This window comes from Chrysemys picta, chromosome 12 (assembly GCF_011386835.1).
Source record: "Chrysemys picta bellii isolate R12L10 chromosome 12, ASM1138683v2, whole genome shotgun sequence".
In the NCBI taxonomy this organism is placed as follows: Eukaryota; Metazoa; Chordata; order Testudines; family Emydidae; genus Chrysemys; species Chrysemys picta.
This window is the reverse complement of record NC_088802.1, coordinates 14,863,875-14,882,142: the sequence shown is the minus strand read 5'-3', so window position 1 is coordinate 14,882,142 and position 18,268 is coordinate 14,863,875. Positions and strand designations below refer to the sequence as shown.

The 18,268-nt window shown below is 48.0% G+C and overlaps 1 protein-coding gene across 2 annotated transcripts in view; it reads left to right on the top strand.

Annotated features, from left to right (window-relative positions):
* LOC101939443 (E3 ubiquitin-protein ligase TRIM39-like) overlaps positions 1 to 3,381 on the top strand; it is a 36,824-nt gene extending 33,443 nt beyond the window's left edge. For both annotated transcript variants that reach the window (XM_065565034.1, XM_065565033.1), the window contains one exon: positions 1,721 to 3,381. In XM_065565034.1, coding sequence (XP_065421106.1) covers positions 1,721 to 2,280 — 560 coding nt within the window. In that variant the 3' untranslated portion in view covers positions 2,281 to 3,381. The remainder of the gene's footprint in view (positions 1 to 1,720) is intronic.
* The last annotated feature ends 14,887 nt before the right edge of the window (positions 3,382 to 18,268 follow it).

Sequence of the window (18,268 nt, the reverse complement as noted above, 5' to 3'; positions counted from 1 at the left end):
TCTCTTCTCACTCCCTTTCTGCTCCCCTGGGCCCCTGCCCCTCTACTCCCACTTTGCCCACTTGGCATGTGCCCCTGCCCTCCACCCATCTCTGCCCCGCTGGAACTCACCCGTCCCTTCTCCCCCTGCCCTACTAGCACCTTCCCCTCTACCCCAAACATCCTCTGCATCCTGGAGCCCAGCCATCACTTCACACCCCTGCTATGTCCTGGCATCGACCTCTCCCCTTTCCCTCCTCTGTGCCATGTTTCCCACCCCTCACCCCCATCTGCTTCCCTGGTGCCTACCACTGCCATCACCCCCCCCACACACCCTCTGATAGCCACCCCACCCCTCCCCCTCCTCTGCTGTCCTGGCTTTTGCCCTTCTTACTCCCCTCAGCCCTCCTGGCACCTGCTCCTCTCCCCACCCTCTCTGACCCCTGACACCCACCCCTTCCCTGACCCCCCCAGTGCCCACCCTTCCTCTAGCCCCACTCTGACCCCCTGGCATCTGCCCTTCCCCTTACCCCCCTCCACCCTTCTGCTGCCTACCCCTTTCTTCCCTCCCCCTGCCCCCAACACCTGACACCCCGCTTGTCCCCTTCCTTCCTGTTGCCCACCCCCTCACCACCCTCTGCCCCACTGACCCCGCTCTCCTCTTGCCCCTCTGCCACCATCCCCCATGCCACCTTCTCTTTATTTCTCACCCCTGCCCCTCCCCTCCCCCTCTGGCTTCATGACAACTGCACCCCTCACCACCCCTCCAGTCCCCTGGTGCCAGCTCCTCCTCTGCCCCAAGTCCCAGCTCTACCCTTGCCCCATCTACCTCTCTGGTTCCTGCTGTTTCCTTTGCCCCCTCTGCCTGCCTGGTGCAAGTCCCTTCCCTCACCCCTCTTTGGGACCACTGGTCTCAGCCCTTCCCCTCACCTCAGCACTGCCCCACCCCTCACCTCTCCTACTAACCTCTGGGTCCTACCCCTCCCTTCATCTTCCCTTTGCCTCTCTGGTGCCCACATTTCCCTTCACACCCCTCTGCCCCCCTAGGTCCCGCCCTTCTCCACACCCCTCTCTCTGGCCCCCTTCTGCTCACCTGCTCCTTCAACCCCCATTCTGCCCCTTTGGCACCAGTGCCTGCCCATTTGCTCCCCCCCCCATGGTTCCACCTGCCCCACTCCTCATCATCTCACCCCCTGGCAGCTCACCCTCCCCTTGATTTCCCCTGCCCCATTGGAGCTCCCCATTCCCTCACACCCCTCTGCCACCTGGTACTTGCCCCATCCCTTGCCCCCCGCAGCCTCTTGCGGTCTGTCCCCTTCTTCTCCCATGGAGCCCACCCCTCCCCTCTCCCCCTGCAACCCCCTGGAACCTGCCCCTCCATTCACCCCCCTCTGTCCTGCTGGTGCCCGTCCCTTCCCTTGTCCCCCCATTGCCCTTGTGCCCGCCCCTCCCCTATGTCCCTCCCTCCACCCCCTCTGCTCCTGTCACCTCCCCTTCCCCTTTCCTCTCCCAGCATCAACTTGTCCCCTCCCCCGGCTCCAGTGACAGCTTCTCACCCCTCCCCCGCTCCTCCTGCCCTTTCCCCCCATTGTCTCCTCACAGGCAGACGGGCCCTGACTCCCCTCAAGCAACAACCCCCCCCCCCCCCCCCCGCAGCGATTAACGGGGATGCAGGTTAATTTCCCTTTGATCCCAGTGACCAGCCCCTGCCCCCGGCTCTGACTCTGTGACTCTCTCCCCAGTGGACGTGACTCTGGATCCAGACACGGCTCATCCTGACCTCGTCCTGTCTGAGGATCGGAAACGTGTGAGAGACGAAGACACATGGCAGGATCTGCCGGACAACCCTGAGAGATTTGATACATATCTCAGTGTCCTGGGCGCTGAGGGGTTCGCGGGCGGGAGGCGTTACTGGGAGGTGGAGGTGGGAGACAAGACAGGCTGGGCTCTGGGGGTTTGTGGGGAATCTGTGAGCAGGAAGGGGGACATCACACTCTCACCTGAGGATGGATACTGGGTCGTGTGGCTATGGGATGGGGAATACGAGGCCCGCACCTTCCTTCCAACCCCCCTCCCCGTGAGTGTCAGGCCCAGCCGAGTGGGGATTTTCCTGGACTATGAGGCGGGCGAGGTCTCGTTTTACAATGTGACTGACAGGTCCCATCTCTTCACTTTCACTGGCACCTTCTCCGGGACGCTCCGCCCTTATTTCAGTCCCTGTCTCAACGCTGGGGGTACAAACGCAGCTCCCCTGATAATCTGCCCAGTCCCAGCTCAGGCTGGAGGGAATTTCTGTCCCTGACAGCAACACCCGCGGCACAGACTGTCCCCTCCCAGCGCTGCTGATCTTCCCACCCCAGTGGTGGGGGCCAGTTACTGCAGCAACTGGACTTTTTGTGCTGATGGGACGCTGCCAGTTTCCCTTTTCAACTGGAGCTTCCAGTCGAAAAACAGACACCTGGGAACCCCCAGCCCTCACCTTTCCCCGTCCCCTGCCCCAGGGGTAGCAGATGGGGGTGGATGGGGTCATTTACCCCTGTCAGAATTTTCTACCCCTGTGAAAGTTCAACGTAAGATATGAAAGAAAAAAGATTATTCTAATTTAGAATATATTATTGTAACAAGGTGTAAATACAAGAACATTTTAATTTACATTTCAACAGTATTTCAAAAACAAGCATCTAAACGTATTTTTAGAACTGGAATTATTTACATCTATTTTTTGATTCTTCCCTCAAGTCTATATTGAAGTTTTACTTCTCTAAATAAAGTCATTTGTATTTCAACTGTGGAATTTCAAGAAATCCAAAATATTTATCTTAACAAAATAAACCATTACATTGTCAGAGGAGGTTATTCGGTTATAACGTACATATGTCGTAAACATCAGAACTACACACATGTGCAGCTGCTTTCTCTCCTCCTCTCTTTATTGTCTTGACTGGTTCTCTCTGGAAGGCAGGGCACATACACCCACCTCATGCACTACATCTTTGAAAATTAATAGGTGAAAAAATGCTAGAATTAATTAAGCAATATATTTAAGTGAACTCACACAAGATTATATAATAGTCTTTGAAGTTCTGTCAGCATTAAGTCATTTGATTTTTAACTTTCTATCTACATATAATTGGTAATCAAGATATGACCCTTCCTTTCTTTTTCTCACATCAATTAACTAAACAGAGTCACCACAGTGTCCTCTGTACAGTGTGACTTTGCATGGGTGGTGCCTGTGAAGTCATGATGGCAGGGTCAGGATGAAGCCAACGAGGGCGGGCCCATCCTATTCCAGAAGTTCTGTAATGTCCAGTAGTCTGGGGATGTGTCAGTGGCCACCTTACTTGTCTATACAGGGGATTTAAACTGGATTAAGTTGAGTTAATTTGGTTTAAAAACGTATGTGCACACATACCACAGTCCTTCCCAGCACACTAATTCTGCATTCATGGTGAACTCTGGAGTCCTCTTGCAAAGTGGATCCCCATGCTGCGACTAAAGTTCCATCCGTCTATTGTTTGAGTGCACACAATCCTGCTGCACACCACTTTGGCAGTCCTCCAATAGCTATCCCACACTGCTTTGCAGGGAACTATTATTGACCTGTTTACCTGTGTGTCCTCTGGTGTCTACTTCCCAGGATGACCCATCCCCCATTTAAAAGTTGGGATGGGGCCAAATTTTGCCCATTTCCTCCTGGGTTTGAGTGTCTCACTGTTGCTGCAATATTACCCCAGGAACCCTACAACACTCCTTGAGCAGCCTCTGGGAGCCGCGCTGAGACCTGGATTTCAGCGACATTGGGGAAGAAGCGTTGGTTCAGGAAGCTCTTGTAGCCAGTCACTGCGATAGAGATCTGTCTGTGGTGTCACTGAGGGGCCGTGACTGGGATGCTGACCAGGGCCTGATAAAGGAATGTACATCCCTGTTACACACAGTGACCAGCACAAGAGAGACCTTTATCTGCGCTGATAGGGCCCCACTCAGCGTTACCTGGCAGGGCTGTGTCTGCGCAATAGGGGGAGTGGGTTTGCGGGATTCCCAGGTCCTCTCAGGGCCATTCACTGTGTTATCTGACTCCGAGATGGGAACCTCCCGGCATTTCCTGCCCTGGGGGAGTCTCTGCCCATGGAGGGGAGTGAAACAGCCCCAGGGGCCAGCGCGGAGGCAGGAGTGAGAGCGCCGGGGCCCTGTTGTACGGGATGCTCCGCGCTACAGACTCAGCCGTGTGGGGGATCTGGTCCCAGTGCGATGAGGGGTGGGGTGAGCTGGGGAAAAGGATTTGGTGGCTGGGCCAGGGCTGTGTGAGTGATCGGCCCAGGCTGGGTAAATGGGACCCGCTCACAGGAAGGAGCCCAGGGGGCAGCTTATCTCCCGTTCTCGCCACGTGTTCACCTGACCACACGGCTCCTCCCCAATTCCACATCCTTCACCTGGGCACCTTCCTGTACAACCGCACCCCTAACCGCTCCTTGCCCTGCTCTGTACCCAGCAGCTCCCGCTCTCGGTGCCGTCTGTGGGGAGGGAGCTGGTGAGCCTGAGCTGGGTGAGTGTTGTGCTCGGGTCAGACAGGGGAGGCTGGAAGCAGGTTGGCTTTGCAGTGTTAAAAGGGCTTCATCGCACACACCTAGTGCCACGGGTGATTTAGCAGCCCACACACACTATGGGAGTCATGAGATCCTCACAGACATTCACTTTCCTGTGTGTTTCTCTTTCTGTATCCCCCTTGTGTGCTGAAATGCTGCTGCTGGGTGTGACATTAACCCCGTCATTTCACAGACCCAATAGAGATGTCATTGGGATCCATGTTGTTATTTTTGTTTTCCTGGCTTTAATTCCTGGCCTGGCTGCCTGACAATGAGCATAATTGGGACCATGCAGGGACAGAGTGGATTGTGCTGGCCCCTCCCTTGTCATTTCCCATGGCCCAGTGGGAGGCCAGCAGCATAAAGGTCAGTGCAGATCAGGGACATATGCTGGGAAGGTGCTGTGGAGGGGAAGCCCAGGATGGAGTCATAGAATATCAGGGTTTGAAGGGACCTCAGGAGATCATCTAGTCCAACCCCCTGCTCAAAGCAGGACCAATCCCCAGACAGATTTTTGCCCCAGATCCCTAAATGCCCCCCTCAAGAATTGAACTCACAACCCTGGGTTTAGCAGGCCAATGCTCAAACCACTGAGCGATCCCACCCCCCCACTGAGCTATCCCTCTAAACATATCTGCGCCATGTCTGTAGATACCTCATATGTAATTGGGCATGAGATGTCAAAAATATGCATGACACCATGTGCCTGAGAAAATGAAAGCAATTTCTTGCTGTCATTTGTTGGCTGGCCTGAACTGTCTCTAGGAGAGTGGTCAGTGTTGAATCTGTGCAACAGGAGGAATGCTCTTGCTTAAACTGCATCAAGTTCAACCCCTATAAACTCCAAATGCTATAGTGGAGTCAAGGCCAATTTCTGGGTACTGAGTTGTAGACCCAGTTGCGCAAAAATGTCCTTTGTGTGGCTCATAGGGCATCTTTGAAGGAATGAGAAGGCAGTCATCTAGATATGGGTAGATTACGATCTCCAATGTTCGTAGATGTGCTGCTATGACAGAGAGGACCTTGGAGAATACTTTGGGTGCCAGTGAGAGACTGAATAGAAGTACTCTGTACTGGTAGTGGTCCTGCCCATAGGTAAATCAAAGGAATCTTCTGTGGGACGGTAGGATTGAGATGTAGAAATAGGCATACTGTACGTCAAGGGCAGAGAACCAATCTCCCTGCTCCAGAGATGGAATAATTGCTGCTAGTGTGATCATCTTGAATCCTTGCGCCTTAGCGGGAGTGGGATCCCTACACTCACAGAGCTGCTGATCGGGATCTGCCAGGCTGCTAAGGAGCTGCTCCCAGGCTATGGGACAAACTCCCGCAGGATCTGAGAACCCCCCAAACATCCCCACGCTGGGTTCCCAGTGCCAGGGGACGTGTCAGACCTGCCCCCAGTCCCCAGCGCACAGAGCACGGCAGGCACCACATCCACCAACGGATACACAGAGTGAAAATCCCTGGCACTGGGGAGAGAAGGGAGCAGGAGAGAATCCCAGGGGATGAATGCGAGTCGTTTGGCTGGTGCCCGGCTAGATGCACTGGGACCCTGTGGGGGTGAGGGGCTGTAAGGACTGAATAGAACAGAACAGAACATGGGGGACGGTACTGCCTGGCTGCTAACGGGCCAGTGGGCTGGATCCCTTAAACTCCCAGCTATGCATTAAATATTGATGTAATATCCTCTGCAGACTGTGCCCCCTTCTCCCAATTTATTTATAATTAACCAAACCCAGCCCCCAACCCCCAACAGTCAATCATCTGCCCCTCCTCTGCTGCTGCCCCCCACCCCCAAGTGCCATGGGATCTTCTGGCTCCATCCCCCTGTTAATGTGCGTCACCCAGGGCTCCCTGCTGCCCGTGTCAGTGGCAGGGCTGGGTGGTGGTAGGGTGACCAGATGTCCCGATTTTATAGGGACAGTAGCGATTTTTGGGTCTTTTCCTTATATGGGCTCTTATTACCCCCTACCCCCGTCCCGATTTTTCACATTTGCTGTCTGGTCACCCTAGGTGGTGATGATGGTGGGAAATTAAATTTAGATTTGTGACCACTCTGGGTGCTGCCTGAGGGGAGGAGGGTCCCGCCTGAGGGGAGGAGGGTCCCAAACACACACAGAGCAGCCCCCATTGGGTGGAGAGTGACCCCTCATGCTGCTCCGTCTGGGGCTAAAACCAGATCAGGTCTCGCCAAGTGACCTTTCCATGCCTCCTTGTGTTTTTCCCACACTTCTACAGTGAAATATACTAAAATTCCCCATGGCCCAGTCACAGCCTTATTGAGAATTACAGGGACGGGCAGGAAATCGGAGGGAATTCTAGTATCAGTATTGGATTATGGAAAAAAGCATCATAATTCAGGAGATTTAATTATTCAATAATTAAAGGGGAAAACTCAATTCTGCGGGAGCAGCAGCGGCTCGGCCTGGGCTCCTGGTTCCCAATGGCGGCTGCAGCAGCATCTGCCCAGGGACAGGAGCGAGCAGCCTCCCCTCCCTGAGCAATAGCCAGAGCACTCTGGTGGGGGCAGCTGGGGAAACAAACAAACCAGAGACAGACCCAGAGAAACGTGGCCCCTGCTGCCATTCAGGGCCCTACAACACCCTCCCTGGGGCCAAGTTCCCATCAGCCCTGGTGGGCCTTTATTTTGGGCACTCCCAGAACAATCCCAGGTCCCTCAAGACATCCCCCTCCTGGGGTGTCCTCATTTCTGTCCCCACCAACTGCGTCTGAGGAGGGGGGAGGCCAATGCTAATGTGGCTGCATCCCCAGACTTTCCACAGTCCCCCATCCCAGCTGGTGGGGGGGAGAGGGCTGCATGAGGGGATTTGCATACCCCAGCTGTGGAGGGACCCATCCAGACATGCAGGACTGTGGTCAGAGATTGGACTGAGAACAGGGGGTCTCATGGGGAGTGTGAGATGTGGATGGAGAACTGGTCCTAGGGTCAGTATTTTCTGTGGCCACCATCTGGGGGGTTCTATTGTTTCTGGTTCTGTTTTTGAACATTAAAAAAATGAGGGGCAAAAGCAGCAGGGGGGATGGGGAGAAATTAACAAAGGGGAAAGTGAGGCTGAGTCTCAGGGGAAACATCCTGGCAGTGAGATCTGTGGGGCTGGGGAACCATCCCCCCAGGGCCAGCGCTGGGCTCCCCATTATTCCATGTTCCTCTGGTAACCCTGCATCACCAAGCCCCCCGAGACCTCCCAGTGCATATGAGCTGAAACAGCCCCACAGCCACCTCTGTGCCCTGCTCTGGGCCTCTCCCGGTGCTGCCTGCAGCCTGAGTGAGGCACAGGCATCGGTAGCAGCCTGGTGTATTGCAGCCTCCAGGATTCCCCAGTGGCAGCAGGCGGTGCTGATCCCCACGGTATGTCAGGGGCACTGCACAGCAGTTACATTCCTGCTGGGACTTCACTCCACCCTCCCCCGAGGAGGAGCTGCCCCTGCTGGTGACAGGTCTCTGCAGGGCCAGGTCCCGGTCCCCTAAGCAACAGCCCCTGGTGAGTCACACTGGACACACAGTGCAACAGGAGAGAGTCTAAGGAGAGATACTGGGGGAAGCAGAATCAATTGTGAACAGGCCCTAAAGTGCCAGGGCTCAGAGCTTTTGGCTCTTCTGCCTGTAGCTAGTTCCATGAGTTGAGGCTCTTTGTTGTGAAATGAATGAATGAGACTGAATTTCCCCTCCCTGTTCCTCTCCCAGGGCCCAGGCTGCTGCAGCCCCCCCCACCCCACCCCCGCTCCATCTCTAGGAGTCACTCACCTGCCCAATCTGCCTCAATTTTGAACTTGGGCAGAATTTCTGCTGAGTCTGCATCACTCACAGCTGGGAGGAGTTAGAGGGAGATTTTCACCAACAGGTGTAAATACCATCCACCGTCCCGGCAGGGCGTGTGGAGTCCTGCAAAATCCCTGCCCTGTTCACCAGAACCAAACTGGTTGGGGCAGGGGCTTCCCCATGAGGAATTATTGTCCCTCCCATTGCTGTAGGTGGCTTCTCAATAGACCACAGAGGGGATTAAAGGTGCAGATACCCCCAACTCTCTCATCAAGGGCCCCCATTTGCCCATCCCACCCAGTGCCAGGGGCCCAAGTGTCTCCCATTTCCTGCTTCCAGATTTCTGACACACTCAGTTCAGTTCTGCCCGCTGATGCCTAGAACATTCGCTGAAGTGTTGGAATTGATCCGATGCAGCGTTGAACCATTATTGTGTTACAGACAGAGAGGTGAAATGCATTGAGTTGAATGTAAGGCCTCTGTACCTCAAAGCAGCATCCTGGAACCCCCATATTCACCACTGTCAGATCATTATGATATGTTTTGTACAAAGTATGCCTCGTGAGGTATCATTTTAAAAGTCTTGATCTGTTGGATTGTATGTGTTATTGTATGTGAAGTTATGAATTATTTCTATATGTGTTACTAAAATATGCTGTTGGGTTGGGAACACCACAACTAGCCTTTCAGGTACAACAATGGAGTAGCCAGACAGCGGTTAATGGCTCATCAACACCCATCAAGGAAATAATCCATTATCCAGAGACTGTGTACAGTGGAGACTGCTTGACCAATGGGGACTGACTGACCCCCACGTCACAGCAAAAGATCTTTCCAGCCAGCTGGAAGAAACTATAAAAGAAGGGGGTCCCAGGCTGGAAAAGAGTCCCAGCTGGTCTATTTAGGAACTAGACCAGGGGTCTCAAACACACGGCGCGTGGGCCGCATGTGGCCCACAGGGCTCTTGCATGTGGCCCACCAAGCTCCTCGCGCCCGCCCCCCCCACCGCCTGCGGGATTGCCCCCGTGGTGTTGCGATCCCCGCGCCGCTCTCTGAAGCAGCTGGCAGCGCCCCTTCAGGCAGGGGGGGAGGGGGAAGGAGGCAGAGGGCTCCTGCATTGCCTCCTTCCAGGCACCGCCCCCCGCAGCTCCCATTGGCTGGGAACAGGGAACCGCGGCCCCCACCGTATAACTTCATGAAAACTAATGAAGAATTGTTGTATACTGTTACATTGCAATTTACATCACATGTATCCCGGTAATTACATTTGCCCATCAAATGCGATTGGAGCCTTGGAAATGTAAATGAAGAACATGCTAACTTCAAAGCAGGGGTCATTGTGTTTGACAAAGGGAAATCCACAGACCCTGTCTGTGTTTAGTTAACAGAGGAAAAACCCATGCTGTGATGGAAACACTTGCCAGATTGCTTTCCCAGAAAGACAGCGATAAGAATGGATCCAGGGAATGGTTCTGTATCACTGAGCTCTTTGGACACTTTCAGGGAACATACCAGATGCAAGACAGAGATCCCCAAAGTTATCTTGGGTAACCCTGAGAGACTTATGGAAAGCTAGCAGATCACCACATCTCTGCTGTCACTTTGGACTGACAAACTTGGACTGTCCAAACCTGGTAATGTCTTTTACCTGCTTTAACCTCTCAATAACTTTCAGTTCTTTTCTTAGCTAATAAACCTTTACTTAGTTTACTAGAGAAATTTGCTGCTAGCGTTGCCTTTGATGTGAGATCAAAAATATCCATTGACCTGGGATAAGTGACTGACCCTTTGGGGTTGGGAGTAACCTAATATAATGTGATTTTTTTGTTTTAATAACCTTTTATCACAAAGTCCAGTTTATCTGATTGGTAAGATTGGCTGGAGAGCCTAGGGGACTGCCTGTGACTCCATGGTAATACTAATATAGTGATCCAGGAGTTCACATTTATTACTGGCTTGGTGAAATCTAATTATAGCATATACCCCCAGTTTGGGGTGTCTGACCTGTGTTCTGACAGTCTGACCTGAGATTAGGAGTACTTGTGGCACCTTAGAGACTAACAAATTTATTAGAGCATAAGCTTTCGTGGACTACAGCCCACTTCTTCGGATGCATATAGAATGGAACATATATTGAGGAGATATATATACACACATACAGAGAGCATAAACAGGTGGGAGTTGTCTTACCAACTCTGAGAGGCCAATTAAGTAAGAGAAAAAAAAACCTTTTGAAGTGATAATCAAGATAGCCCAGTACAGACAGTTTGAGAAGAAGTGTGAGAATACTTACAAGGGGAGATAGATTCAATGTTTGTAATGGCTCAGCCATTCCCAGTCCTTATTCAATCCTGAGTTGATTGTGTCTAGTTTGCATATCAATTCCAGCTCAGCAGTCTCTCTTTGGAGTCTGTTTTTGAAGTTTTTCTGTTGTAATATAGCCACCCGCAGGTCTGTCACTGAATGACCAGACAGGTTAAAGTGTTCTCCCACTGGTTTTTGAGTATTATGATTCCTGATGTCAGATTTGTGTCCATTAATTCTTTTGTGTAGAGACTGTCCGGTTTGGCCAATGTACATGGCAGAGGGGCATTGCTGGCACATGATGGCAGGGGGTGGGGATGCTGGGACATATATCACATTGGTAGATGTGCAGGTGAACGAGCCCCTGATGGTATGGCTGATGTGATTAGGTCCTATGATGATGTCACTTGAATAGATATGTGGACAGAGTTGGCATCGCGGTTTGTTACAAGGATAGGTTCCTGGGTTAGTGGTTTTGTTCAGTGATGTGTGGTTGCTGGTGAGTATTTGCTTTAGGTTGGGGGGTTGTCTGTAAGCGAGGACAGGTCTGTCTCCCAAGATCTGTGAGAGTAAAGGATCATCTTTCAGGATAGGTTGTAGATCTCTGATGATGTGCTGGAGAGGTTTTAGTTGGGGGCTGAAGGTGACAGCTCAGCTCCCTGTTTTGCCCTCAATTTCCTGTGTGATCTTGGGCACGTCATTCTGTCTGGACAACAGTTCCTATCTGTAACATGGATCTAATAGTCCTCTCCTGCCTTGTACGGTTAGGGTGAGGATAAATATATTAAAGAGTTAGTGGTTAAAACAGAGGTGGTTGGAAACTTTGTTTCCTCATGAAAATTTAGGGTTTTTTTGTCAAAGAAAATCCCCAACATTTTTCAAAACTGAACTTTTTTGTCTGAAAACTGTCAAAAAACATTACATTAAATTAAATTACAAATACAATTTTCAGCCAAAAATATTTGTTTTTCCAGTTTTCATTTCTTTAAATGAAAAACAGAAAATGTTCAAGGAAAGTGAAGACTTTCTGTGAAAATGTTGTTTGCTGAACCCTGCAATTTATCCATTGGGAAACATCGGGATGGAATGTTTTTGAGCACTCCTGGCTCAGATACTGCAGTCATGGCAGCCATATAGACACTTTAGATCAACAGAGCAGTGAATAATGGGACTTTTTTCCCCTGATCATCTATAGAGTTGAGTTATGACAGTTCCTTCCATTAGAGGCTATCACGAGGCTGATGTCATTATCAGAGTAACTTCATCCATGGGCACCATTTCATTTGGTGCCTGAATGGGAACTGAGTTCTTCTGAACTGGCCTCCGGGCATAAGGAATAAGTTACATTCCATGTTCAGCACTGGATGAGTTGATTTTTCACCTGCTCTGAAGCACCAAGTATTGGCTATTGCCCAGAGCCACCAAGTATGTCAGTGGCAAAACCAGAAACCAAGTCCCATGAGAGCTGGGTGCATAATACCTTGGAGGACCTGGGCCCGGAAGAAGTTCTGAATTCCTATCTACTGCACGAACTTCCGTAGACTCCCTTGAAAATAAAAGCCCAAATATGTAATTTTTTGCACAATTCTGGAGTCCTTTCAGGATGCAGAATAAAAGTGACATTTGACAATGTGGCTCAAAATAATTATCACAAATTTTGTTTTAAAATTAACAAGACAGGAAATACAAACGTTGAAGGACTCCTGAAATGAGCTGGACTTGGCATGTGAGGGAAAGATGCATTGTAGGCATCACCTTTGAATGGACTAAAATCTTATTATCTTAGGAGCTGCAGGAAGACAGCAGCTTTTGATTTTTCTACCAGGCTCAGCGGTAAGTCATTATTAATGTTCACTTCCAAACATACACATGCACAAAATAATATTTGCCCATAAATACACAATCATGTACATGTAGAAACATACACACAATAATCCACAGTCACAACACACAAGTAGTCACACAATATTTTTCAATAATAAACACACAATATTATGTGTTCACAAACACAACAATAATGCACACTTGCACTCTAGAAGAAGCACTGACAACACACACAAAATTTACACAATATTTTTCAATAATAAACACGATATTGTACATTCACATGATGTATGTTCTCAAGGACACACACAGGAATAGAAAATTCACATGCACATTGATTTCAACTCAGGTATACACTCACAATAATGTACACTGACAAGAACACACATGTGAGCAGTGTACTTGACTAACAAACACACACTGAAAGCAATGTCTCAGTGCATTGCACTTATAATGTAATCTCGCAAAAAGAAACATATAAGCCAGATCTACACTAGAAACTTTCACCATCATAGCAATGTCAGTTTGGAAGTGAGATCTTTTTTTTTTTTTTTGCAACATTTCTATACCGGTAAAACCTCTAGTGTAAATATGGTTAAACCAGCTTTAAAATGCTTCTGCGGTGTGGCTTGTTTCTCTCAGAGAATCAGTGTAAGCAATACCAGCAAAACTACTAGTACATTTACAATAGGAGAGTTTGTTTGTATTGCTAGATCAGCAAAACTTTTCCAGTGTAGACCTGGCTATACATTGTCTCGCTATACATCCTCCCTCTTCTTCTCATATAAACACACACACACACTCACACTCACACTTACACACACACAGATTCTCCTCCATTTACTGCCATTGGGTAAAATTATCATACCCCACCAAGTTATTTAGGTACATAAGTCTTATTTTCAAAAGTGCCTTTGGCAATTATAAATATAATACAGCCAGATTTATAAGGTATTTAGGTGCCTATGGAGGATTACCTAAAGAACCTAGATGCTTAATCAATGGGTGTTAAGTGATAAGATGTTTTTGAAAATCTCACAACGCACCTAAATACCTTTAAAAATCTGGCCTGAGTGACTAAGGCATTTTTTGAAAATGGAACCTTGTCACATAAGTGCTTTTGCAAATGTTACCCCTCACCATGAGGCAGCCACCAGCCAGAGGCAGATACAATTGCTCATGATAGCGACGTATTGCAGCTGGTATCAGATGGCCATATAGAAGTCTAAGGACATGACATCACAGAGGAAGAACTCCATGCAGTCCATCAGGAAGTGGAAGTAGACCTGGGCATGGTAGCTAGGGAAGGAACTTGTCTCCTGATTGCTCACCATCGGGATGACCATGCTGGTGAGCAGGATGTCCAGGAGGGAGAGGTTGGTGATGAAGCGGCATACTGGACTGGTGAGTTTGGAGAAGACCCAGAGATTCTGGCTTTGTGATAAACTGTTATTTCATGTTAATAATCCAGAACCCCGAAAGGGAGAATAATTCCAATGCACCAATTGCAGGGCTTTATTTGATTGGGAAAGGAGAGTAACTTGTACAGTGTCCGGGTCTGACACCAGTTTGGTGTTAGCTTTAAGCCCTATACATAACCCTAACCCATAACCAACAGGGACTTAAGTATAAGTTTTTCTTTAAACCTTCAATGGGGACACTCATGTGTTTAAAGTTTAGAATATGCTGAAGTGGCTGCGGAATCAGGGCCTTTGTACAGAATATTCAAAGTGAGTTTTAATTTCATAATCATGAGGTTTTGGACCAGATCCTCAGCTGGTGTAAATTCTCAGAGATCTATTGACTTCCACAGAGCTATGACAATTTAAACCAGCTGAGAATTAGCCCCTTGATTTTTCAGGAACCCACGTGTGATACTTCCATTTATTCAGAGAAACAAAACACAGCATGTTTAAAATGTATCCAGTCAAAACAGCTCGAAATCCAAACACCAAGTACTTTTTATGAGCTGTTTGTAAATGAGCGATGGAGTAAGATATAGGCATAAAAAATCTTTGCTAAATAATGTTTAATAAGGAGTACTTATAAGAAAATCATGATGTGGACAAAGACAATCATTAAAGGGAAAAGAAGCACAATAATTTCCATAGGTTATTTGTTATCTATCTATCTATCTAGCATAATTCACACTCAAAGAGAAATCTGTCATTATGACTAAATGAGGTTGTGTGTAAGGAGAAGAAATGGACCTATCTATCTGTCTCTCTATCTAATCACATGATCTGTTTTTGTACCTGTACCATGTTTTTGTCTGTCATATATGTAGTGTACAGCAGGAGGTGACACACCATCAGTAAGACTGATCCTGGAATACTGCATCCAGTTTTGGCGTCCACCTTTGACAAAGATTTTGAAATATTGGAGATGGGGCAGCAGAAAGCAATGAAACGTTTTGAGAGCTGGAGGAAAATGCCTGCTAGTGAGCTATTGAAAGAGCTCAGCTTGTTTAGATTAAAAAAAGAGCGGGAGGTGACGTCATTGAAGTGTTGAAGTGACTTCATAGAAAGAAACTATCGGGGATTAAAGGGCTCATTAATCTAGCACAGAAAAGCATAAAAAGACCCAGTGGCTGGAAACTCAAAAGAGACCAATTCATATTAGAAATGGGGCACAAATGTCACTGGTCTACAATTTTTGAGACGTAGTCTGCTTCAGAGATAAAATGTGCTATTTATTATGTATTTTGATGTGCTGAATTCAAATATGACAATTAAAACAACGGATTGGCTACTGTTTCTAAGATATTTAAGTTTTTACATTTTATGTCTATGTATATTGTGTAGATAGTAGAGTTTTAATCATAAATTGTAAACCTAGGTCTTTTCATGTGTTTATGGTTGCTTTACATGATAATATTTCACCTGTCCTGTTTATGTAACACTTTAAAAATCAGCAAAAGGGTTATATAAATAAAATTTATTATGAAACAAAAGGCAAAAAACTATGATGTACATAGTTTAGTCCTATTCAGTGTCGACTCGGCACTTCTTGGCTTGTCTCTTGTATTCATTAAATGGAGCATCTCTTGTCACTGTCCAGCAATAGTCTGCAAGCATTGATGGGCTCCATTTGCCCTGATAGCGTTTCTCCATTGTTGCAATGTCCTGGTGAAATCACTCGCCGTCCTTGTCGCTCACTGCTCTGCAGTTCGGTGGAATAAAATCTAGATGAGAGTGCAAAAAATGTATCTTTAGTGACATGTTGCAACCAAGGCTTTTGTATGCCTTGAGGAGGTTTTCCACCAACAACCTGTAGTTGTCTGCCTTGTTGTTTCCAAGAAAATGTATTGCCACTAACTGGAAGGCTTTCCATGCCGTCTTTTCCTTGCCACGCAGTGTATGGTCAAATGCATCATCTTGAAGAAGTTCACGAATCTGAGGACCAACAAAGACACCTTCCTTTATCTTAGCTTCACTTAACCTTGAAAATTTTCCACGGAGGTACTTGAAAGCTGCTTGTGTTTTGTCAATGGCCTTGACAAAGTTCTTCATCAGACCCAGCTTGATGTGTAAGTGTGGTAACAAAATCTTCCTTGATTCAACAAATGGTGGATGCTGAACACTTTTCCTCCCAGGCTTCAATGACTGTTGGAGTGGCCAATCTTTCTTGATGTAGTGGGAATCTCTTGCACGACTATCCCATTCGCAGAGAAAACAGCAGTACTTTGTGTATCCAGTCTGCAGACCAAGCAAGAGAGCAACAACCTTCAAATCGCCACAAAGCTGCCACTGATGTTGGTCATAGTTTATGCACCTCAAAAGTTGTTTCATGTTGTCATAGGTTTCCTTCATATGGACTGCATGACCACTGGAATTGATGGCAAAACATTGCCATTATGCAGTAAAACAGCTTTAAGACTCGTCTTTGATGAATCAATGAACAAGCTCCACTCATCTGGATCGTAAACGATGTTGAGGGCTGCCATCACACCATCGATGTTGTTGCAGGCTACAAGATCACCTTCCATGAAGAAGAATGGGACAAGATCCTTTTGACGGTCACAGAACATGGAAACCCTAACATCACCTGCAGGAGATTCCACTGCTGTAGTCTGGAGCCCAACAGCTCTGCCTTACTCTTGGGTAGTTCCAAATCCCTGACAAGGTCATTCAGTTCACCTTGTGTTATGAGCTGTGGTTCAGAGGAGGAGGATGGGAGAAAATGTGGGTCCTGTGACATTGATGGTTCAGGACCAGAAGTTTCATCCTCTTCCTCGTCTGACTCAAGTGAGAATGAATCTGGTGTATCAGGAACTGGCAGTCCTTCTCCGTGGGGTACTGGGCGTATAGCTGATGGAATGTTTGGATAATGCACAGTCCACTTTTTCTTCTTTGACACACCTTTCCCAACTGGAGGCACCATGCAGAAGTAACAATTGCTGGTATGATCTGTTGGCTCTCTCCAAATCATTGGCACTGCAAAAGGCATAGATTTCCTTTTCCTGTTCAACCACTGGCGAAGATTTGTTGCACAAGTGTTGCAGCATATGTGTGGGGCCCACCTCTTGTCCTGATCTCCAATTTTGCAGCCAAAATAAAGGTGATAGGCTTTCTTAACCATAGTGGTTATACTGCGCTTTTGTGATGCAAAAGTCACTTCACCACAAACATAGCAGAAGTTATCTGCACTGTTCACACAAGTACGAGGCATCTCTGCTCACTTTGGCTAAACAGAGATGTGTCCCTTTGCCAAATCAAACACTGACAAATAAGAGAGCACGACACTGTATGATTTCTAGAGCTGATATAGGGCAATTTGTTCAGCAGAGTGATGTAAGCTTCGTTATGATTGCATCATCCATGACTTCTAGGAATAACATGATGCAATTCTTATCATGTATGACGCAATACCAGCTTCAGATTGCATCATTCATTGTTTTGCCTAAAAAGCAAGTACTGTCCAAACCCAGTCATAGATTTATTCATTGATCCAGTCAAAGATGTATTTTAGTCATTTCTGGTTTAAATTGAGATCCCTTCCCTTTATAACTCACTTATCCTCCGCCATTCCCAAGTCAAGGGTCGTATATACTGACCCAATAGCGTATCTTGAAAACTAGAGTCAATCAACAATTTTAAGCATCATTTTCATTCTCAGTGACCCAGAATTAGTAAAGTTTGATTACATTTATTTCAGAAGCATTTTGGCTGTAGAGCAGTGTATTCAACAGTGAGGATGAATCACCAAAGGAACAAACTAGAAATGGAAGTGGTGGGAATTCCCCATTTCTTTATGTCTTCTAATGAAGACTAGATGCCTTTCTGGAACGTGTTTAGTCAAAAACTAGCTACTATGCTATACAGAAAGCATGCGATATGCAGGGTGTCAGATTACATGCTCTAATTGTCTCTTCTGTCCATAAAGTCTGCTAACTTATGAAAACCTGATTGCGGCCTGGGGAAGAGCCTCTCGTGTTCTACTGTGTAGTCGGTGTCATCCCCACAATGAAGAGTCATTGAGTGGGGTGATCCAGGGGAAGCAGCTCAAACATCCAATATGGCCGGACAGGGGCAGGACATCAGCACTGCAGGGGAGGGGTGAGTGTGGCAGTGACATCACAAGGGCCTTTGGCAGGACCTCAGCCTATTGGACAAAGGTGGTGGGGAGGCGATGATCTCACAGAGAGATCTTGACATCAGCCAGGCAGGACAGGGGTGCAGGACAGGGGCAACCCTGGAGATCCCTGTGGCTTTGCGTCAGCACGTCTCCTTCTCGAGGTCTCTCCTTGAGGACCGAGAGAGAATTCACTTTCATGTACGTGAGCGCAAGTA